Genomic DNA, 23,819 nt, shown 5'->3' on the forward strand with positions numbered 1-23,819 from the left:
TTTATGTCCCCAGGACACCATCTCCAAGCACTGCTGCTTTCTATTTTGTCATCAAAGGGTGTAAATCCACTTCTCCCAGACTCCTGGGGCTCAGAACCAGCTGCATACCCCACCATGGCCCTGGGGTTTGTGCTTTTCTGAGCCAGGGCTTTGTGCTTTTCTGTGTCAGGCTTTGCTCAGCGCCTGTGTGTGAAGGAGCTGCTGCAGGTCCCTGCAGGGCTGCAGGCTGCCTGCTCCTCCTTGCTGGCAGGAGAGGGGATTTGGAGGCAGGTCCCTCTGGAGCCAGGCTCTGCTGCTCAGGCTCTGCTGTCTGCGGACTTCCCCAGAATATATTAAGCGTAATTTCCTCCTGCCTCACCGGAAGCTTGTTAATATTTCGCTGGGGCACGGGGGCAGACTGCAAAGCCCACGCTTCAAAGGAGGGCAGCTTTCAGCAGCTCTGGGGTTGGCTTTTGGCTTTCTCAGCTCTTGCTGTAACTCGTTCTGTGGTTTTGAAAATAGGTAAAATCCCCCAACCACCCAGCTGAGGAGAAAGCCCAGGCACAGCTCACCAGGCATGCCTGTCCCTGCCTTGCTGAGCCAGGCTGTGGCTGAGCTGTCTGCTCAGCTCCACTCTTCCTGCACTGACATTTGGGGACAAAAATTGTAAATTCATGTCTGGGTGCTTTGTGAGCTCACTTGGGTTTGAAATGGCTGGGAGGAACCTGGATGTGCCCTACTGCTGCCAGCATGGCTTGTGAGGAGGGCTGAAGTGCGTTCCCCTTCCATGAGAGGAGATTTTTGGGAATGACTTTTAGGGAATTACTTTTGCTTGATCCTGGACTTCACAAATCGGAGCAGGATTGGCCCTCCAGGAGCAATAACAGAAGAATTACTGCATTGCATGGGCGTCTTTATGTGTTTTTTAAACTGTGCCTCCTAATTATAAATAATGGCTGCGATATGAGATATGATTATGATGGATGGTGATTCTGTATTCCGTGTGCATTAGCGGCTTTAACCTTGCCGGGGTAATTGTCTCATTTCAAATTCTGATACTATTTATTTGAGGTAGGGGACTGGGAATTTAATTTCTACTGCTTTGTCTTTTAGTATTATTATTATTTGAAAAGGATACCTTCGCAAAATTGTTTTTTAATCATTCCCTCCAGTTGGCAGCATCAGTTTATTAATATTTTCAGTGCCCATGTGGGGCTGTTTTGGAAGTGTTTGTAAAGGTAGATGTTTGGGGGGAATGTGAAGCTGAGGGCTGATGTGTGGGAGAGGAGCTATTCCTGCAAGACACCAGCGTGCACCCCGCAGCTTCAGTCTCTGCCAGAGCAGCTGCCTTTGGCACTGGCTGCTGCTGACCCCTGTGCCTCTGCCAGCCTGGGCTCCCTGCTCACAGGAGGTCCCTGGAGGTGCAGGAAGGGCTGAGCCATGGTCCTGCCCACCCCTCACCATCTTCCATGGCACATTTAATTAAAAACCGCATCAACCCGAAGATTGTGCACGTGGTCCTTAATCAGTTTGAAGTCTCTGTGAGAATAAAGTAATTATACTACTCGTTTGGTTACAGTAATTAAAACTTTAATTAACATCATTTCCCACCCCTTGGCCTCCCTTTACAGATATTCAGGCATGTGATGGGTGTCTGCCAGGGTTGCATCTTGGGATAAGGCTGTTTATGCTTCTGCCTGTCCCCATCTCTGTTCCCTCCAGCACTAGGCTGGTAAGGTCCAGCTATTCTTGACCCTGGCCCAGCTCTCTCCAGGCTGCCAAGTGTGAGCTGCATTCCTGTGTGGGAATGCCCCATGGCCAAGGTGCTGGCAAGTGCTGGTGGGAAGCAGCTCCACTTGACATCATCTGTAAGCACTGGGAATGGTGGAGAGGGTGGTAGGTGTTCCTTGAAGATCTTCTGAGAACTTAGTTTTCAATGTGGCATGTGGTTTGGTCTGGTCTTAGCAAAAGCTGGGCTTTCAGGGAGCAGCCCTGCATTCCCAGGAGGAACTTGTTAAGGAGACAGCCAGGCTCTTCATCTCCCATTGCATGGACCTGCAAGAGCTGAGGTCACAATGATTTGTGGCTGAGTACTATCACACCTGGAAAGCTCAGGGTGGGCTCCAGCCCCTCTGCACCCCATTTTGCCACTCTGGGTAAGATGTGGCCACCCCACCCCGTGGTCAGTGATGGGCTCTGTGTTGGCCAGCAGCACCCTGTGCTCCCTGGGAGCCTGCAGAAGGGATTGCTGCCTGCAGGAGCAGGGCAGGGAGTTCTGCAGTGGTTCCAGAGGAAATCCACGCTGTGTAAAACCTGAGCTCTTAAATATCTTCAGCAGCATCCTTGGGGAAAGCAATCTCTATATTTAAATCTTCTCAATCTCTCCTTCGAAATTGCTCTGATGCACAGACTGAAGGGTCTCATTTCCATCCTGGTTTTGAACAGGGAGCTCACTGCAGACAAGTGGTTTTCTTTGCTCTGGGTTCTGCATGCTGGGGAGCCATGGCCCCATAGCTTCCATAGCTTTCCCTTGGCTTTTTGGAAATGTATAGAAGGGTCTAGTGTAGCCATTGGAAATGGTGTAGGAGGGCCAGAAGTTTAGAGTATGGGAATGAAATTTTAAAATGTGAGCAAAAAGGAAGATCACAGAATTTAGCATCGAGAGCTCAAGCTGGAGTGAGTGAGAGGGTCTAAATCTTTTTCAAGCAAAATATTTGCAGGCACTCTGGTGTGCTCAGTGTGAAACCAGGCTTAGCTGGCTGTTATCACCAGGATCACTGGCCATGGAGTGTTGGAGGATTTCTTCTCTAATCTTGAAAGTGTTTGTGTTTGGAGCAGGGGCTGTTCTATGAGGAAAGGCAGGACCTGGAGTTTTGATCATAGCATGTTGATAGTGGAGCTCTTGACCAGAAAAAATAAAAAAAAAGTGTGGCTGTAACTTTCTGTCTTCTCCTGATGGCACGGGTTTCATTCTCATGGAATCCATCAGGTAATGCATGGTTTTGTCATTGAATCTCTGAGAGACTCTGCATGCCCAGTGCTACTGCCTGTGCTGCCTCTTAATATTTAATGTCACTGTGCCCTGTGATATTTAGACCCTGATTGTTTATTGCTTATCAGCTCCTCCCGGGCAGCCTGGTGTGATTTGTCCATGGAGATAAAACACCAGGACAGCCCAGAGCTGCAGTAAAAAGAGGACTGATGGGCAGGAAGGGATCAAAGCTGGTGTTAAATGGGTGAAGCCGAACCTGCCGTGCCATCGGTGTTGTCCTTCTCCCTGTGTGGAGGTGAATGTGCAGTGGATTTTGTTCCTATTATTGTGCCCTTGCTGCAGGAAATGGCTTTTGGCTCTCATGCCGTGGAAATAGTGGCTGGTGCACTTATGTGGTTGGAGCTGAATGAGTGGGAGGCTGAGGTGGGCCTGCAGAAGGTGCTGCAGTCTGATGGAAGGGTAAATCCAGACATGAGCCATTCAGCCTCACTGAAACAGGGCTTGACTGGGGCTGGATCTGTGTGTGGGGCTGCTGGGAGGGCAGCTGACCAGGGGAGTACCCTGAAACAGATCCCCCCTTGGGGTATGCCCCTCTGCAGCCCCCACTCTGTGGGCTTTTCCTGCCCCTGGCCCCTCTGTTTGCAAGGCCAAAGCCCTGCCTAGCGCTCAGGCAGCTCCTCTCTGCTGCTGTGCTGTTCAGGGACCAGGAAGGAAACAGCTATTTTCCTGGAGCCGAGAGGGGAGGAGGGATCCAGCTGATCTCCAGCTGTGCTGCAGCCCTGGGAGCTGGTGCTTCCTCCCTGACATGTCCCTGGTGAAGGCCTGTTACCCTCTCCCTGCCTTTTTTCCCTGGAAATGGGGTGGTCCGCATTCCTGCTGTCAGGCAGCAAGGCTTTGAGCCACTGGCAGAGACTTTGCCTGATCATTGCTCCATGTCCCAAGTGGTCAGGATGGTCAGGGTGGTGGGACAAGCCTTTGGCATTCATGGTGAGGTTGTCTTGGGCTGGTTGTATATGTGGGCAGAAACTGAGGGAAGCTCAGGAAAGGGGGTTTATGCTGCTCTGTTGAGCTGAGCAGCATCATTAAGAGGTAAATAATTTGGATTTGAAGAATAAATAGGAAATTCTAAGCTATGGAGAGGCTGGGGCTGGTGGCTCTGGGTCTGCTCTGCTCCCTGTGATGGGCTGTGTGTCAAGGAGCACCAGTAGCCCAGGGTTTGGACTGGTCCCCATGTGATCTCTGGAGGAGCCAGTGCCTTGGCAGTGGAAGAGATGGTTTTTGTTTTGAAAACTCAGTATTGAGCCCTTCAGGTTAGAGCTTTCTCCCCAGGGCCTTCTCTGGGAGGTTTAGGAATTAACCAGCCCCAGGCTGGTCACATGCAGCCTGAGTCCTGTGGGAGCTGGAGGTGACACATTGCCATGGCTTCATTCATGCCTCTCATGCCTGGGGCCTGCTGGGACTTCTGGGATACCTACAGTAATTAATGAACAGGAGGAAAAATAATCCAGTGTTTCTGTGATGTGCTCTGCCCTTCACTGCTGTCACCCAGGGCTTTATTTTTGCATGGAGAAGAACAGTGGGACGCAGAGAGGAGATCCCTGTTGCATTTTGCTTTGTGCTCTTCCTGTCCTCACCTTCCATTTTGCAAGGCTAAAATTCCTTCTCCATCTGTTACTGGGCTTTCCTCCCTCCAGAGCTCCCTCCTTTCTTCCCAGGGCTTGAGAAAAATCAGGATTGTCTTACCTGCCTGTGCTCCTCTCTCTTGCAAGGGACATTTCTTCAGCGGGATGTGCTGCTGGGGTTTCACGGGATATTTTTGCTGGAATGGGCACATGCACTGTGTTGCTGGAGGCACAGTTTTGGGGACCCTCTGAGGCTCCCTCCCCAGGGAACTGATGTCCTGGCAGCTGCTGTGCTTCCCCAGGGACACTCTGGAATTGCTGTCAGTTCTCTTTAGCCTGGAGGCAGAGCCCAGCATGCAGATCCTGCAGGGCTGGTGGTGCTGCAGCTCTGTGCAGAGGTGAAGTTGCATCACTGTTGCTTGGCTGAGGGTCAGCAAAGACTGCCACCCTGCCAGGTCACAGCATCACATGGAGGGGTCCCTGGGGTCCCCATCCCCCTTCCCTTGTGCCACTCAACAGCTGCCAGTGCCTCCTGCCTGGTCCCTGGGAGCCCCAGGGCAGTGCCTGCCCATTGATTTGCTTGTTGGGGGCCCCCTCTGACTGCCTCAGCCCTGAGCTATGCTGATTGGGAAATAATTGCAATAATAATAGAGATATTTTGCTCCTGAGTGACTAGACAATATGCACTGGGCTCTGAGCCAAGAGGGCTTTGAAGGGCAAAGCTGAGAAATCAATGGCTCAAGGCTGCTGGAGCTGCTGTGGGGTGGCAGGGATGCGGATGGGACCCAGGGCTTTATTTGGGATGAAAGTGGGGCAACTGCCCTAACCCATCACACATTGTAATTCCTCCTGCCACTTCATTGTGACTTCACCATCCATCAGCCCCTCCCCACCTGGGTTTGGCTCTGCCAGAGGTGCTTCTCCTGTGCATTATCCTGGCACTTGCTCCCTCTTTCCAGCAGTTCAGTTTTGGTACAGAGAGATGGGAAGGATTTTTTTGACATTGTCTTCATTCCGTCAAAATTGCTGGGACAGTGTGTTGGGCTGCACTTCCCATGCTGCTGAGGGAGCAGTGCTGGCAGAGCTGGTCAGGAGAGGTTTTGGGCGGGTTTGCAGATGGTGTACATGGGGCTGGTCAGTGCTGTGCTGTGCTGTGCTGTGTGGGCTGCTGCTGGTGTAGCTGGCTCTGCTGAGCCCACTTAGCATGGTGGAGCACCACTTGTGTGTGGGTGGCTGAACAAGAGGGAAAGATGGAAATGAGTTTAAATGAAAGGAAAAGGCGGTTGAGAAGTTCTGGGGAAGGTGTTGCTGTGTTTGGGGGCCTGCTGGGCAGGGCTGCTGCCCTGCCTCCTTCTCTCTTCTCTTTCCTATGGCAAACCCCAGAGCTTCACCAGTTCCCAATTCTGGTGCAGTGAGTGTGTCTGTCCCCAGCCCACGTGGCTGAGCTCAGGATCCTGCCTGGGGATGACACATTGGCTGTAACACGAGCTTTGAAACCAGCTGGTGAACCTGTGCCACATCTGCCAGTGCTGGTGAGGTGCTGGATTTGTTGCTGAGCATTTGAGAATGGATTTAGATTAAGTATCTCCTTGTTTTTTGCTTTATTGTACCAATATGATTGAAGTCCCAACATTCTCCAACTCAGGGTGATGTTGGGCCCAGGACAAAAGCCTGGCTTGTACTCCTCTTCATCAAGTGAGTGGGTTCAGTGAATGGAATCAGGCAGGTTAGTGATGAGGCTGGAGCGTCCCAGCCCTGTGTGAGCCATCAGTGAAACCTTCTCCTGCAGGGGAGGTGGAGAGGACAGAGCCCAGCTCTGCCAGATCCCAGCAGCTGCCTGTCTGTCTGGCAGGAGGTGTGTGTCTGATCCTGGTGCATTCCTGTGCAGGCAGCTGCTGGGATGGCAGGGAAGGGGCTGGCTGGGGGAGCCGGGGTGTCGGCTGCCAGCCTGCCCTGCATAGCTGGGATGTTTCTGTGGGGCCCATCCTGTCATCAGCCCTGGGACAAGCCCTGTGAGATGCATCCCCACAGCCCTGCCTTACAGGGCACTGTAAGGGTTAGGGCACTGTAAGGGTCAGCCCTGGTAAAGCAAGGTTGGGGCACTCCTAATGGCCATTTCCTTGTTGTCTGAGCAAAGCCAGGGGCAAACCCTCACTACCCTGGACATCAAAGTTTGGTGACCTGAAATAGGTCCCCTTCCCCAGCAGTACCCATGTCCCAGGGCTGTGTCCATGGGATAGATGATGCCATGGCCCTGCAGCTGCTCCTGTCCCTGCCTTTTGCTGCACCTTTCTGGGTGAAAGGAAAAAGAGAATGTGTCTCCTTGGAGCGGCTGATCCAGAAATTTAATTTAAACCCTTTCCCTTCCTTTGGAAACTGGAGAAGGGCGTGTATGTGGCAGCTGCTTGTCCTGGGGAAAGGCATGTGGAGGGGCAGCTGGTGTGCCTGTCCCCACATTCTCACTGCCTTGGGGTGAACCCAGGCCATGTGCTAAGTAAGGGGCTTTGCAGGCTGACCCCCCCCAAGGCCATCCCTTTCCCCAGGAGCCCCCCTGGCTGGACATGGGATGTGCCTTTTCCTGCTGCAGGCTTGTCAGCGTGGTGTTGTGTGACACTGTGCAGCAGCTGTCACCTCTGCCCCGTGTGGCCAGGCTGCATAGGCCCTCTGTTCCCTCTGGGAGGTGGCCCCATGGCTTGCAGGGGCAGCTCTGCAGGACCCACTCCACTCCTGGTTATATTTGGCCTATCCTATGCCTTTTGGGGGGGATGGTGCCAAAATCAAAGCAGAATGCTGGGGGTGTTCACAGGGCCCTGCTCTCAGGGAAGGGGACATTGGCACCTGCTGATTTGGGTGTGGAAGTCTGGGGCTTCCTTGGTGCCTGAGCTGTGAGCCCCAGTGGCCTTGGGAGGGGAAGGTTTCACTCCTGGGGCTGCACTCTGCCCTCCACCCATGACAAAGCATCTTCCTCCTCCCAACTCAGCCATGTGCTGCAGAGCTGCTCACTGGTGAGGTGACAGGCCAGGAGGTGACCAGGACACGGGCACAGGTAGGGCAGGGCCCTCTTTCCAGCATCCTCTCCTCACAGCCATGTCTCATCCCTGCCTGTTTAATCTCTGTCCCCAGTGGAGATCGCTGGGGCTGGGGAACTCTGTGCATCCCTCAGCGTGTGTTGAGAGGGAAGAGGGGAGGCTTTGAAATGCACTCCCATAAATAAGCCTTTCTTTGCCTTGCCTGTCAGTGCCGTGCGAGCCCCGTGGAACGGGAAAGGGTCCCCGTGAAAAGGCTGCCGAGTGTGTTTCAGGCTGATAAGTCCCTGCCTTTGAAGTGTGGCAGGCGGGCAGAAGCGCCCTCCTCTTGTAGCTGCTGCCAGCCGCTGCGAATTAATCACAGCCCCGCGCTGATAAGAGTACAAAGCCTGACTGAGCACTTCTCCTGCCCGGGGAGGGGGCTGGGGGAACGCTGGGGACCCAGGATGGAGCCTGGAGAGCCTGGGGGTGGGCAGATGTGAGGCTGGGCTGGGAGGGTGTATGAGAACTCTGGCTGTGGGGCAGTGCAGAGCCTGGAGAGCCTGTGGGTGGGCAGATGTGAGGCTGGGGTGAAAGCCTGCAGGAACACTGGCTGTGGGGCAGTGCAGAGCCCCCTCCTCCTGCTGCTGGGCTTAGGGGTGTCCCCTGTGAGGTTGGGTCTCTTGGGGGCCTTCTCTGTGGGCCCCCAAAAATGTGGGTTTGGTGCTGTGAGGAGCCAGTGGCCCACCCAAACACCTCCCAGACCCCGCACAGAGCTCTGCTGGCATGTGTTAAATCCAAAAGCAGCCTTGGCATGTCTGCAGCTGCCTTCCCTCTCCAGCTGGGCTTCCTCCCTCTCCACCTGGTGTCCCTGGCCTAGACTGAGCTGTAAAGCCCTGTCCTCCTCTGGACCTGCTGCCAGGGCTGGGTGGGTGCCAGGTCATGGCTGCTGCCCCGCGTTCCTCTCATTGCCTGTCTTCCCAAAGCTGGTTCCTCTCTGCCTGGTGCTGTGAGGATGTTGGGAGATGTTTCTCCTGGCAGTTGGCTGATCAGCAGTGGTTGTGGCACTGGGGAAGTGCCTCCTCACCTGGGCAAGCCTGAAGGGCACCTTGCCTAGGGGAGAAGTGTGCTGCCATGGAAGGAGCTGTTTCTTAGCAAGGTAACAGGCTTGTCTCCCCCAAAGCCTTGTATGGGATGGCAGCTCCTTTCTCCAGCCAAGACAAAGTCAACCCCAGGAACCATCTCTGGGTCTCTTGGGAGAGGATTTGCCCAGCTGGGGTGTGCAGTGTGCAGTCACTCATTACACCAGGGTCTCCAGGGGTTGGGGTATTGCCCCCCATCCTATCCCTCATCCTTCCTTTGACAGGATTCTCAGCTTCTGGTGGTGCAGCTCTTAAACCCCTCTTAGAGTGAATTTATTCTGGGTGCTGGCCCCATGGGGATGGGCTCATTGTTTGAGTGGGGAGGCTGTGCCCATGGGTTTCTGGCAGAGCAGCCCCTGGGCTTGCTTTGAGATGATTCACCCAAGCAGGGAGTTTATAATTTCATGCCTCTGGCCCTCCCTATGTGCTAAAAAAGGCAGCAGCCCCTCAAGACCCTCGCTCCTGCTGCTGTGCCTCAGTACAGCCCCGGGAGCTGGCTGCCCCTTGGGGCTCCTGCAGCTCCTGGGAGGAGGCATCACCACTGAGCTGCTGCCTGAAGCCAGCCTGAGGCAGGCAGGAGTGAGGGCAGGAATCCTGAGCAAGAAATTAGTGTGAGTAATTATTAGTATTGGGTAATTATATCAGCGTCAGGATGAGGAGAAAGGTTAATATGTTTATTTATTTATTTATTTATGGTAAATGTCTTTTCCCCTGGGTGGGAAGGCAGCCAGGGTGGGCAGGAAGGAGAGTGTTTCTGAGGGGGTCTGCTCTGATTTAACTGCATCCTCTCCCCCTTTCCCTGCTCCCAGCTACCCTGGATGCAGGGAAGGGGAGGAAAGGGGCCCCTTCCAGTGTCTGTGAGAGATGTGAGGCTCTTTGTGCATTCCTTGTGTATTCCTTGTGCATTCCTTGTGCTGCCCTACCATGCTTGTAGTCCAAAGAGCCCATCCTTGTCCTGCTGGCCATGATGGGTAGGTTCATGTTGGGCTAACCCTGCTGGAAGGGCCCTGATGCTGCATTTCCACCTTTGGTCAGAGTGGGTGCTCTGGGCAGTTGGGTCCTGCTTGGAGTGGGGGAATCTGGGGTCTGTCTGCTCACACAGGTTGCTCATGGAAGTTGTGGGTGCCCCATCCCCAGGAGTGTTCAAGCCAGGTTGGATGGGGCTTTGAGCAATATGGTATAATGGAACCAGGGAGCTGAACAGAGGTGTTAGAGCTAGATGAACTATAGCTTCCTTCCACCCAAACCTTTCTGTGATTCTATGGTCTCCTCATGCTGGAGAGGAGTGTTAGGATGCATTTTCCTACCATGAGCTAAGTCACAGTCTCCCTCTGTGCCCTGCACTTTGGCCAACCAGAAAACATCTTGATTACCAACTCTCCCAAATTTCATTTTCCTGATTCCCAAGCACACCTACAGGTTATCCTTAACAGGGGGAGAGGTGCTATAGAGAAGGGCTCTTGTGTGTGCATGGCCCCACCAGAACATCCTGACGTGTGTCAGGCTGGGTTCCAGCCCCGTTTGACTACCGAGAGTATTTTTAGGTTCTTCCTGGAGCCTCAAATTAACTGGAAGTGCTTCATGTCTGTTGTTTTTTTAATACATCTCTCTCTCTTTCCCAGCACTGCACAGTGCAATAATGTAATGGGGAAATTACCCCGCTAGTTAAAAATTACTGCCAGCACCATACGCAGCCATAGATCTATTTTAGAACCAGGGGGAAACTGTATCGATTATTGTGTGCCACAACTGCAGCCCATAAAAGGATTGGAAAGGTGTGTTTGTCACCTTGCCATGGTGGGGTGGGGACATGGTGCCTTGCTGGGGAGTGGAAGGGGTAACTCTCCTCCAGAGAGCTGGCTTGGGAAGGACTTTGTAGGGAGAAACAGATTGCTGGTAGGGGAGCAACTTGTGAGGAGATGTGGGGAGGCAGGGTTGTGCTCTGGGGGTGATGCTGGGTACCACAGAGCAAGGGACACTGCTGGGCAGGGCTGCCACATGGCCCTGTGCTGTGGATGTCTGGGGCTTGGCCTCTTCTGGTCTGTTTGGGGTAGGAACAAACATGGTCCTGCACCTGGGCAGAAAGATACCCCTGCCAGAAACGCTTTAGCACCCCTGGGTTCCCCAGCATGCAGTGGTACCAAGTGTGAGGCTGATGGGGAGCAGAGTCTGTGCAGGGTCTAGCAAAGGATGCTGAAAAGGTAGAGGGAATACCAGGACAATTTTGGGTTTTGGTGAAGGCTCTTCAGTCCTGTGGAAGGAGGCACAGGGGGTTTTTGGCTGTGCCATGAGCTCTCAAGAGTTAGCCTGGCCCTGCTAGCCCAGTTGTCACATCCCTGGGGAGAGGGCAGCCCCTTTGCTCACTGCTATGCAGGACTCATCTCTCTCTGGTTGCTCAGGGGTCTCTTTCTTAATTAAATACATTTGTTTTGTAAAACTGCCTAAAAATAATCCGGGGCTGGTGCATGCAGGAGGCTGGCAGTGAATCAAAGGCGCCGCTCTAATTAAACGGGCCCCGGTTTGTTTGTGAGCCGCATACATTTCCATGCTAATCAGCTGCACACCGGGATCCTGCTTTCCCAGCCCCTGTCCTCCTGACTGGGAGCTGTGCAAATGCTGGCAGCAATTTACTGCAGGAGCAGGCGAGGTGGCCAGGCTGCTGAAATGGGGGCACAAGGGCTGGTCATGGATGTGCTGGGCTGTGGAAGTGGGTGTGATAATCAGGGCAGGGTTGTGGGATGCATTTGGGGAAGGGGGGTGCTTCCAAGCAGCCAGTTTGCCCCTCTCCTATGGGGGGGATCCTGAGTCCTGCAGATGGGGATGCTGGACCAGGTCTCTGTGTGTGCCAGCAGCAGCATGGAGATAATCACAGGTAGAGTTTGCTCTGTCTTGCTGGGCATGGTGCTTCACTGTCTACTGCTGGGATTTTTGTAGAATGTACGGCTGATGTGGCTCCCATCCCCATCCCATCCCATCCCCTGAGCATTTCTCTGGCTCTGTCCCCCTTGGGGCTATCCCATGCCCAAATCTGGGGGTATCACAAGTAATGGCATGAGCACAAAGTGCTTCTGGCTGGTGGAGGTGCCAGTCAGGGTGTGCCAGTGGCAGAGCTGAGTTTAGCCCTGTGTGGTGTGTGCCTGCAGCTGATCACTGGGACAGCAGGAACCGGCGTGCTTAGGAAGGGCTTTAATGTAATTGTGAGCCACAAGGAGATTAAAGCCTTCACCATGCTCCTGCTCAGGGAACAAAGGCTCTCTCTGAACCTCTGTTGACCTCCAACTTCCTTGAGACCCTCTTGACTTTCCCGGTGACGAGTCCAAGTGTTTCCTGTGATGGATGGGCGGTTGGGAGCTGAGCCTGTGTGCAGTGTCCCTGCCTGGCAGGGCTCAGGCTGTGTGAGCTCAGCTGCTCTCAGCATCACTGGGGCAAGGTGGGGTTTGATGCTTTGCTGCAAGCTGGGGACTCATCCGCTCCATGCTGCAGCTTGGAGGGGTTTTGGGGCTGAGCAGCAGCACATAGTGGTGTGAAATGTGAGATTCAGGGATGTGTCCTCCCCCCACCCGGAGGGAGATGAATGCCATCAGCATGAATGTGGCGCAGATGCACCAGACAAATGTAGTAAGGCAAGGGAGGCATTGCAGTTTGGTTTTCTGGAAAGGGATGGAATGCCTGAAGAGCATCTGATACTTTGCTGTGCTGCAGGGGCTGTGGAGTCACCCCATGGGTGTGGCATGGAGGGCTGGTGTCCCTAATGGGGCACATTCTGTATCCCCCGTCCTGGGGGGGCTGAGGTGTGTGAGGGATCATGCTCATCCCCCCTTGCTCTCCCCACAGATCCTGGTGGATTTGCCAGCCGAGAGGAAGCACCAAGCTGTGCAGTATGAGAACGTGGTGGCCCACGAAGGCAGCTCCATCCTGCGAGACCTGGTGCTGAGCCCTGACCGCCAGCACATCTATGCCATGACTGAGAAACAGGTAAGGGGAGGGGTCAGCATCCTCTGCTCTCCTGGCTTGGCAGCCCATCCTGCAGCCCTACTCTGCAGTCCTGAGTGCTGGGAAGCCTTTGGGCAGATCTCTGGGGGGTGCTGCCCTTTGCTTCCTGGGACTGGAGCTGCCTAGGGACCCTGGGGCAGCTCCTCCCTGCAGAAACACTGTCCTGAGGCTTTAATTGTTAGCAGCAGCTGCTTGAAATTCCCATGGTCCCTGGGGACCAAGGGCTTCCTGACCCTTCCTTGCTGTGAGTGGCTGGCCATAAACCTCCTCCCTGTTTTGGACATCCCCCCCGAGCAAGGGTTTTGCAGGTCAGCAGGAGCTTCTTGCTCCAAACAACTTTTTGTCCTCTGTAGCAGCTGCTTTTGCATGACAGAGCAGAGGGGACATAAGGCTGGTACACCCCCAGGCTGCTGGTGTTCACCCCTTGGTCCCTGGCTGTGCTTGTGCTGAGCCAGCTGGAGGTACAGACCAAATCTGGATTTAGTGCTGCCATCCTGGCACCAGATGGGTGCCTGATAGGAAGTTTTGGTTGCCTTAGTGTCCCCATGACCTGTGGGAGGGCTGCTGCTGTGAGTTCATCCACCCTTGGGCTGAATTGGAGGGAGTGAAGTGGGTTCCTGTCATGGTGGTGACACTCTCTGGGTCTGGTGGGTGACACAGGGTGGCCCTGCTGGGCTGTGCTGTGCCTGTGTCTCCCAGCAGCTCTGCTCCTCTGTCCAGCCAGGGGGGTGTGTGTGTGACTGGGACTGCAAGAAGAGCTGGGAGCCTCTCAGTCTCTTGGCCACCAGCCTGAGGGCTTGGGAGGGGAAAGGAGATGGAGCAGGAATGTAGGTTTGTCTAGACAGTCCTGAGGGGACAGCAGAGTTCTTCTCCCCCTCCTCCCAGTGGCTGTTTCTGGTTTCTGCTCTGCTGCAGGAAACATGCAGCTTTCTAGGTGGGGCAGAACCTGCATTTGGGCTCTTCCATGGAGCTGTCCTGGGCTGTATTTCCATCCCTGGCTGTTTCTGTCCCAGAGCTTGCTCAGCTGAGCTTCCCCTCTGCTGGAGAATTGGATGCCAAGGGGGCAGTTGCACTGACCTGTACTGGGGATCTCCTCCAGGGACCACCACAATTTCTGGGACCTGACCTTGTCTGTGTAGGGGGGAGTACCCTCTGTCACCACCTGCCTAAAGCAATGTCAGGGACAAACAAATGGGGACAGTACAGGTGTCCTCACACTCAGGGGGGACTGGTTGGCCAATGAATGCCAGCCCTGCAGACATCATGCTGGGCCTGTGCTCTGCTGTGCTGTTTGGAGGGAGAACACCCCAGGTTTAGCCTTCAGTAGAGAAGTTTGCAGATTTTAATTAATGAGTGAGTGCTGCCCCATGGGAGCGGTGGGGAAACTGAGGCACAGGCACAGTAGGCATGGGCAGCTGCTTGGTGCTGCAGATTCCTTTGGCTGGCAAGCAGGAGCCCCCTTCCTGCACCCCCTCCCTGTCCTCCCTCTTCTCCTCCCCTCTCCTTAATAAAGCCCACTCTCTTCCCTGGTACGCTGGGTGTTATCAGAGTGCTGGTGGAAAGTAATTAAATGAACAGTTGTAACAGAGCTCGAAGGGCTTGGAGAATGAGGGGATTTTAATCAAATCTGGAGGAGCAATTAATAAAGGACTGGTAACCCTTTCAGAGCAGGGCTGCAGCAGCCATGGGGTGCCTGGCTGGCACTGGGAGCCCATGTGGAGCTGAGTTGGCCCAGCCCCCTCTCAAATACTGTTAAGGGGCAGCAATGAAAGGAACTTTTTTGGAGTAGAAGTCTCTCTGGGGTGGGATGTGCTGCCTGGGTCTGGGAGAGGAGAGGGCGATGGTGAGGGTGGTGGGTGATGCCTTCCCACTAAGAGGCCAGGGTGAGCCTGTGCTGGCTGTCTATGCCATGTCAAGGTGGGCAGAGCAGCCTGAGCCCCTTCACTCGTGCCTGCTCCCCGCAGGTGACGCGTGTGCCGGTGGAGAGCTGTGAGCAGTACGAGAGCTGTGAGCTGTGCCTGGGCTCCCGGGACCCCCACTGTGGCTGGTGTGTCCTGCACAACATGTGAGTACAGCAGGATTGTCCCTGCAGCTCTGCCAGTCACCTACCGCTCACAAAATGCGTCCATCCCCACTGCTGGTCTCCTTGGGGGCATCCCTCCCGGACTTTGGCCCCAAAATGCTGAGAGATGGAATGGTCCAAGGGATCAGTCATCCCCTCCTGTGGTGCCCAGGCTATGCATGGTGAAGCTGCTGCCCATGGGCTCCTGGGTTTAGCATTCTTGTGCCAATAAAAGAACTGAATATAAAATACTCCTGAAGTCTCTGGGGAGAGCAGAGCTCTGGTACGGGCCTCAGTCCTCCGATGTCCCTACTTGGCCATCATTTCCATGCCAAAGTGTTAAAAATAGGTTAAAAACTGTTGTAAAATAGTTGAGAGATCGTTAAGCATGTACTGTTAGTTTCGTTATTATATTGTAAAAGGGGTTAAAAGTGTAGTTATAAGAAATATGGTACTCAATATAACATAACACACTTCAGTAAAGTGCAGCACCCCCCAAGTGTAACGAGCCAACCTGGACAGAACTGTAATGGGCCAATCAAGCACCTTAAACCTTCATGCAAATGAAGGATCAAAAAGGAAACCAGTCCAAAGGGACAAAAAACAGGATAAAAAGGGGCTTCTGACCCACTGAATGTGTGCCTCTTCATCTGGGACATTGCTGCTGAAAAGAAGCCCCAGCGCCGGCGCTGCAGCACCCTTGACAGGAACGCTCCTGCTCGGCCCACGGGCCCCCTTGCTTTAGGCCTTTCTTTTTCTTATAATAAAAGCTGAAATCACTTTAGTACCAGGAGCTTGCCGTGCTGCCAGCCCAAGGCCCTGCAGGAGCCCGGGGGATTCTCCTCCTGACCACAGTGCTTTCCTCCCCGCAGCTGCTCCCGCAAGGACCGGTGCGAGCGGGCGGACGAGCCGCAGCGCTTCGCCTCGGAGCTGCCGCAGTGCGTGCAGCTCACCGTGCAGCCCAGGAACATCTCCGTCACCATGTCCGAGGTCCCGGTAAGGCACCTCTGCTCCCTCAGCCTCCTCCCTGCCACCTCCTCACCCTGTGCAGGCAATTAAAAATAACTGATGACTGTACGGTGAATGGGAAAAAAGGGGAAGAGAGGTCTGAGGCAAAGCAGAACAAAGTGCAAGGCACTGATGAGGGCAGGCCGTTGGCTCCATATTGATGGGGATAGTAAAGCAGGTGATGATTACTCAGAAATGACATAACTGAGCAATAAATATTTCTCCATAATAAAGCATGACCATCAGAAATGCTGTTCATAGGCCAGTGATCTAGCTCCAGTTCAATAGCCTGTCTCTGACTCCAGCCTGCAGTAGATATTTTGGGATGAGACTTTGATGCTCAACTTGCTGCTCTTTCTCTGTGCAGGCAGAAAGGATGAGGCACTTCCCTGAAGTATTTTTCAGGCCATTAGCACTGTGAAGAGAAAAAGAAACAGCATATACTAGTAATAAACTGCAAGGTCTAGGTATGTGGCACTCAGGAATCCTAAAGAAGTTGGCCAAGGAGTTCTGTGGCCTGAGGATGTATGTGTGATAATATCACTTTGTAATAAATAACTGAATGTTGAGAAAAGCCCCAGAACAGAAAAGGTGCTCATTTTTTCTCTCAGGACCAAATAGTCAGAGACTGTTTTGTTTTACTTCAGAATTAGAAGAAGAAAAAGAGCAGGTTCAGAATACACCTGATAATGATTTAAGGATGGGAATATAATTTATGCCAGTCAATGTGGGTTTGTGTCTGACAAACCCCATTTTGCTCTTTGGTGAATTTATGACTTGAATTAGAAGAGGGACTGTGGGGATGTGATGTCTTTAGGCTCCTACAAGGCTTTTGACTTGGTACAACACAACGTTCTTATTAAAAATTAGCATTATACAATATTGCTAAAGCACGTGTTAAGTGGATTAAGAACTGGCTGTGTGACAGATCTCAAAAAGTTCTCATCAGAGGGGAATTGTCACTGGATGGAAAGAATTTGGAAAGCACTTGTGCAGGGGTAAATATTCTTTGGTAATGTGGAGATAAATGCGATATGGCTGCAGATGGGACCTGCTGGGATGCTGGAACTGGGGGTGGTGTGGGTGAAGTTCCTTCAGAGCAGTTGGGTTTGAGCGGGGCTGTTTAGCAGAGAAATTGGGGTTTGGTATTGCCCAGTCCAAAGTTAGCCATGGATGGAGGTTCACCTGGTGTTCTGGAAAGTGGTGCTGGGGCTGAGCCCTCGCTGTGGACTCTTGATGCTCCTGGGATGGAGCCAGGAGCTGGGCAGTGTTCTCACTCCTGGGGTAATTATCAATTATCTCCATGCTGATGGCAGGATGCTGCACAGAGGTCTGGGGTGGATGACATGGAGATACTCTGTTTGGGCTGGAGTGCAGCTTTCAAAGGGAGGGACTGAAAAACTCCCGTAAACATCATGTAAATGAGTTGAAGGCTGGAGAAAATGCCTTGCAGTGAGAGACTTCCAGAGCTCAATCTGCTTAGCTTATCAAAAAGAAGATTAAGAGGTGACTTGATTACAGAGTATAAGTGCCTTTACAAGGAGCAAATATCAGGGACTAAAGGGCTTTTTAATCTATCAAGGAAAAGCATAACAAGAACTAATGGCTGGAAGCTGTGAAAAATTCAAATTAGAAATAAGGCAAGCGTTTTGTAAAGTGAGAACTGCTGACCCTGGGGATGACTTTGTGAAGGAAGAGGTGGATTCTTCCCCTCCTCGTCTCTGCTGGAGTGGGTGCCTTTCTGCCTTTCTGTGCAACATACTTCAGCCCCAATGCTCTTCTTGTTCTCTCTAAAGAGCTGAGGCTTCTGGTGTGTCAAGGGCAGAGGACAGAGGCTGTGAGTCATTCCAGCTCTTAACCCATTTAAACCTGTGCTCCTTCCTTGAGCAGGGAGGGGCATGGATGGGGCTCCCTTTCAAAAGCCCAGAGCAGGTCTCCTCGCCATGTGTGGGTGGCAGAGGAGGAATTGCACCCCCTGGTCTTTCCTGTTGGCTAGACTTACACATAGCAGACACAGAGGAGCTCATTCTCCCAGTTCTCTGCGTTGATGCTCTTGCCTCTCCTCCCTAGCTGGTCCTGCAGGCCTGGAACGTCCCAGACCTGTCAGCAGGAGTGAACTGCTCCTTTGAAGACTTCACTGAGTCCGAGAGCCGCATTGAGGATGGGAAGATCTACTGCAGCTCTCCCTCTGCCAAGGATGTCATCCCCATCACCAGGGGCCGTGGTGAGCTTCTGCCCCAGCGTGCAAGAAAGCCTGAGACAGATGTCCCATGTGTTACCCCTCAGGCAGAGGTGGAGGAGGACAATCCTCCCGTGACAGTCATCCCAGTGTTGGACTCTGAACCCCACTTGGATTCTCAGGATATAGGAGGAGAAGGAATTGCTGCTCATGGGAGGCTGGTTCTTTAGTCTCCTCCAAGCCATGGGCACAGCTGCTTGGATGCAGCCTAAGGCACTGGGCTTGGCTGGTCCCTTAAGGTCCACTTAGGGTCCCTTCCAACCCAACCCACTTTGTGATTTTACTTGCTGACTCCTCCTGGTCACCCTGGCCCTATTTCCATCTGTGAACCATTCCTGGGTAGATGTGGCTATGGGGTCTAGGACATTTTCCTGACCCCAAAACTATTAAACACTCCTTTAGCACACCCAGTATAACCTAAGGCCCCAGTGTCCCTGCCAGCAGGTTGTGTTTAGCTCTAGGGGCTCAGAGCTCTACTTGGCCCCTTAAATGTCTGAATGGAGGTGGATGAACACTCTCTTTTTATTGCCACGCTTGGAGGATTTTGTTAATTAACTGGACTGAGTGGTGATGCCCAGCTCCCTCCAGCCCATCACAAGCCTTGCACTGGATGCTGGGCCATGCACTGTGTCCTTTCTGATGTCTTTTTTTGCCTGGGTCTCTTGCAGGGGACAAGCGAGTGGTGAAGCTCTACCTGAAATCCAAGGAGACGGGGAAGAAATTTGCCTCTGTGGATTTTGTTTTCTACAACTGCAGCGTCCATCAGTCGTAAGTGGCCTGGACTTTGTGGGAGAGCTCCAGGAACAGATTGGTGGGATGGTGTGAGACTGGGAGAGAGAGTTCTCTGCTTTGTGGGTGCTGATGTTGCAAGAGGAAAGGGCAGTTGAGTACAGTGTTGTTTACAGTGGGAAACCTCCTCCTTTTGCCTGTGCAGACTGGGACAGTGACCAGAGCACCCACAGTTGGTTTGGGTGTGTAGGAACATGTAGCATCAGGACAGAACCTCTCATAAAAACAGGGCTTGGGTTTGGCAAAACTTTGGAAGAAAAAAACGAGTTTACTGCACTGCAGACTGTAGAAATCAATCCATGTGACTGAAAACTCCAAGTGTCTTGTTATTCCTGGAAACAGTTAATAGGAGTGGCTTGGCAATGCAAGAGGAGAAGCCTGTACTTTCCTGCCACGGTACCTGCTTCCCAGGCTGCTGGAGAGGGAGCTGGAAACTTACAGCAACATGGGATGGAACATGCCACATGTCCTGGGGCGTTTACCCAAGAATTTCCTAACTGGAAGTAATTGTGAATTTGCTTTCTTGTCAGGCTGCTGTGAAATCTACTCCTGTAAGGGTTTCTAGACAGCTTGAGATATGCGTTTGATAAAATAGAGGAGGTGTGGATTATTGATGTGCTGTCTAAGCAAGGTGTCTAAAGTCTCAAACCACAGCTCCTGCTGAGGAGCTGCAGACAGTGCTCTTGAGCAGTGGGGGATGGCTGTGCTGTGCTGTAGGACTCTCAGAGCTCACGCTGGGGTGTGTTTGGGCAAAGAATTTGGAGCTCAAGAATGCAAGAGATTTCATTTCCTTGCCAGAAGCTTGCCATGGATGGTGGAGCTCTGGCTAATCAGTAATTATAGACAAGCAAATGCCAAGTGATCTCTTTTGGATGTCTTTTTGCAAAGTGTTGAGCCTGGCTTGGGGACTCTGCTGAAGTTCACACCTCCAAATCCTGTTCAGAGTTTCCACTTTGATCAGGGAGGAGCAGGTGAGCTGCAGGTGCCCTGGCTGGGGACCCACCCACAGTGAGCTCCAGGAGGGGTGTGTCAGAGGAGAGCCCTGCACAGTTTCTGCATCACAGGGATTCCTTCCCTCACAGGGATCCCTTCCCTCCTGCTCTTTGCACAGGGAGCAGGGCTCTTCCTGGGAGTGCTGTGCAGTGAGGGAGGAGAGACTTTGCAAACTTGACTTTCTGTCTCACCTTGACTCTGAGATGAGCTTTGTCTCCCTTCACATCCTGTGGTTTCAATAACATTAGCTCAGCTTTGGCTCGGGCTGGCTGCATGTCAGTATTTTGCAAATCAAAAAGCAGATATGACTTTTATTTTTGTAAATGAAAGAAAGATGACTTTTAAGTACAAATGGCATCAGATTTGGTCCAATCAGTGGTCCGGTGGGAAGAGGTGATGATGGAATTGGCATTTTATTTTATGTGCCTGACACAGGAAGGGAAAAAAACCCTACCCCCCCTGAAACAAACCTACAACAAAGAGCCTGACTGATTTATTACTGCGTTGATGTTTAATTTTGGATGCATTATTTAAAAAGGCTAATTATGGATGCATTAATATTTATGGCTCCAGTTGAAGCTGATAGAAAAGTCCATGTTCTAAGCTGCTGAACATTATTATTTTTTTGACATCAAGAGTTTTAGGGTTTGGAGGTAGTTTTAACTATGTGACCTGCAGTCGAATCGTAGCCAAAGAGCATGACAATACCTCCTGGGATGATGCAATACTTTTAAATACCATTTACAGACAGGCTTCTTTAATGGATCTCTCTGGAGTTAATAGCCTTTCAGATCCAGGTTTCATATTTTGTGCAGGAAAATCTATACGTCAGCCTGATAAATTCTGTATTAGGAACAATGTGCTTTTCCACGAGGCTGATGTTTTTCCTGTGGAGATCTCTGATCACTGTGTGTTGTTTTCTTTTTATATTTGGATGGCTTTGCTTAGGTTGGAAGGCAGAGTTCTGCATGTCAAATCATTTCTCAGGTGAGGACAGAGTGTTGGAGTGAGATTTTTCAGATGGTTGTGGAGAGATGGGAGGCTAGTGAGGCAGCTCTTTGCTGAATTCAGCTGGGGTAGCTCCAGGGGCAGCCAGTGCAGCTCCTCCATGTGCACCAGGGAGAGTCTGACCCTTCTTTTTTTCAGCAGACATCTGGAAAGGCATCAGCAAAACGTGGGCTGTGGGGCTGGTCCTGCTGCTGTGTGAGCATCCTGGCTCTCTTGTTTCCCACCACCTTGGCAGGTCTTCTTCCTGTGCATTTTCAAGGTCTGCTGGAGCCTGCCTGGTCAAGGGAGGGGTTGCAGAAGGGAAGATGCATCTGGTCACTTCTACAGGAGAGTACAGAGGGGGTTGGTTGGCTGTGATGTTCTGAGCAGAGGGGGTGCCTTCCAGGTAGGGCTCCAAAGCTGTCCCATCTGTTAATGCAGGGCTCTATGCCTGTGTGATGGAACTGTTCCCATCACAGACCAGCATCACTGGCTCCTGGCATACTTTGTGCAGGGTCCCTGGGAGCCCTGATCAGGAATTTACATCCTCTCTGGGGCTTCATTCCTTTCCAGGAGTTACCTGGGAAGCTTCTGGAGGTCCCAGCTGTATGTACTCAGGGCTCCTGAGGGGCTCTGGCATGTATTTTCAGGCAGTGGTGTCTTTTGGGCATCCTGTTCCTAAAGGTTTGGGCATTGGGCAGGGGATGCTTCTGGCTGAGCTGTGGGATTGAACAGGGGAGTGGAAACCAAGGGTTTGGTGCAGGGAAATGGGTCCCTTGCAAAGGGGGATGTGGGTGGCTGGGGGAGTAGAGAGCAGGGCTGTCCACAGCTTGTCTGCAGCTCCTGGGGACAGGCTCTGGCTCCTGCACTGGAGGATGAGCTGGAAACCCCTGTGGCAGGGCTGGGTGTGTTCCTGTGGGGTTTCCCATGGGACCCTGATCAAGTGCAGCATTTGAAGGTGCTCAGCACCTTTGATCCTGCAGTGAATCACCGCGTCCAGCGCGTGCACAGGCAGATGTTGAGGCCGCCTTTGTCAGAGTTAAACTCCTTCTTCAAAGCGTTTGTGGGGAAATGAGTCCCCTTTTAAGATAAAGATGTAACACCAGGCTCCCTGCCTGCCTCTGGCAGAGCTTGCTGGTGAGGTGGGGGAGTAGGGAATCCTCACAGAGAGCTGGTGAGCAATTCCAGGGAATAGCAAGATGTATTTATCTCTTCCCGCTGTTTCCATGTTTCCTCGCTGGATTTCTCCTCTGGAAACTCTGTTTCATAAATCCTGTTGTGGTTTGGCTTTTTGGATTGTGTGGCTGTGGGAAGGGAGTTGGCAAGTGGAGTGGGATGGGGAAGAAGATGAGAGCCTTTGGTGCTTCCTTCAGTTCTGTGGGCAGGTTTTGCAGAGCTGCTGGTTCTTCAAGCACCAACGTGCTCAGCTCATCACCAGCATGTCCTGCCACTGCAACGTGGAAGCAAAAATCCAGGTGTGGCACAGGGAAAGGGGGAAAATCATATCAGCAAGTCTGATTCCAAGAGGGAATCCAAGCGTCCTGGAAACTTGTCTCCAGTCCAGGAGGTGGCCATGGTGCTACCCAGCCTTGTGGTTGTGCCTCAGTGTAGTGACAGCTGTGACACCCATGTCCCATCAGCTGCAGGGTGCTGAATTTCTCTGGTGCTAGGGCAAGGGCAGATATGCCAAATGGCTCTAACTCCTGCAGGCTGGAGAGATGTGACTCTGCTGTGTCTCTGTCCCACAGGTCAGGCTTTCCCTGTAAGCCTCCATTAAGTAAATGGGATTTTAATGCATGTCCCAAGGGCTGGGAGCAGCAGGGTTGTGCTGATAAGGCAGGGCTGGGCTGTTCTGGTGGCCAAAGCATCCTTGGGCTCCTCTCTGCAGCCTTTCTTTCTGCCCACACATGGAGTGGCTGCTTCTCTGTTGGCCCATTGCTGCTGGTTCCCAGATGCTTACAGATGCTTTCTTTTCAGAGGCATGGACAGATGGCTGCAAGCAGTTGAGTGAGTGTATCTGAGTTTTTGTGGCTGAGTGGTGTGGTGGTAACACATTCCTGTGTGTTCCTGAGCTGGGGCAGGTGGAAAATCCTGTAGGAAGGCCCCAGAGACAGCTCAGGATAACCTGGTTTACATCAATTATGTTGTGAATGAGGAGGGCTGGTACAGCCTGGTCTTAGGCTTCAGTAAGAGGAGGCAGCTGAGTGTCTTTCAAGAGAATTCTCTTAAAACCCAGGGCATGATTCTGCATCCTCCAGTGTGATGGTGGATGCCCTGGACCACCCTGTGAGTAAGGACCTTGGCAAAAGCTGGCAGGGGTGGAAAAGAATTGGGTTGGTGTGAAAGGAAGGGTAGAAATGGATTGAGATGAGCAGGGATGGGGGGGGGCCAGAGCTGACTGCCCCCCATGCCTTTCTTGGGCACCAGGGAGGAATCTGCCTGTGGGTCTGTGTAGGGCTGGGGGGACACTGAGCCCCTGCTTCCACTGCTCCTCACGATTTCCCCTTCTCCCTAGGGTGGAGAGATGGATATAAAGCCCAAAGCACTGAGTTCAGCCCCTGAGCCCTGACAGCTGCTGCTCCAGATGCAGGCTGTGCTGGAGCTGAGTATTCACTGAGGATGCATCCTCCTGCCAAGAGGAGATCTGAGGAACAGTCAGGGGGCTCGCAGGCGGCTGTGCTGTGCCTGTACAGATGCTGTTTTCATCAACACTGTGTTTATCATTTCCCTTCTTAATGGACCTCCCCTGCTCTGCTCTTGGTGCCATTCAACTTCCCCCTGTTCCTCCTCCCTGCCCTTCACTCCATGTCCTTCCTTCCTTCAGGGACATGCTGTGCCATGGAAATAGCCTTGGTGTGTGTGCCTGCAGAGCTCACACCTCCTGTCCTGCTCCTGTTTGCTGTTCAGCCTTATCTCACTCCTCTGGATGCTGCTTTTGTTTTGTGCCCCTGCTGTTCAGTGTGATGAAGAGCCCTGGGCTCCTCTGGGCACATGGTATGGTGGCATGC

General features: G+C 52.7%; 1 protein-coding gene across 1 annotated transcript in view; it reads left to right on the forward strand.

The window, feature by feature from the left end:
* Nucleotides 1-23,819, forward strand: part of PLXNA1 (plexin A1) — a 115,119-nt gene that overhangs the window by 36,364 nt on the left and 54,936 nt on the right. The window contains exons 4-8 of the mRNA XM_058813203.1: nucleotides 12,575-12,715; nucleotides 14,698-14,798; nucleotides 15,668-15,791; nucleotides 17,874-18,027; nucleotides 18,711-18,810. Coding sequence (XP_058669186.1) covers nucleotides 12,575-12,715; nucleotides 14,698-14,798; nucleotides 15,668-15,791; nucleotides 17,874-18,027; nucleotides 18,711-18,810 — 620 coding nt within the window. The remainder of the gene's footprint in view (nucleotides 1-12,574; nucleotides 12,716-14,697; nucleotides 14,799-15,667; nucleotides 15,792-17,873; nucleotides 18,028-18,710; nucleotides 18,811-23,819) is intronic.

The sequence above is a fragment of the Ammospiza caudacuta genome, chromosome 12, assembly GCF_027887145.1.
Source record: "Ammospiza caudacuta isolate bAmmCau1 chromosome 12, bAmmCau1.pri, whole genome shotgun sequence".
NCBI classification, from domain to species: domain Eukaryota; kingdom Metazoa; phylum Chordata; class Aves; order Passeriformes; family Passerellidae; genus Ammospiza; species Ammospiza caudacuta.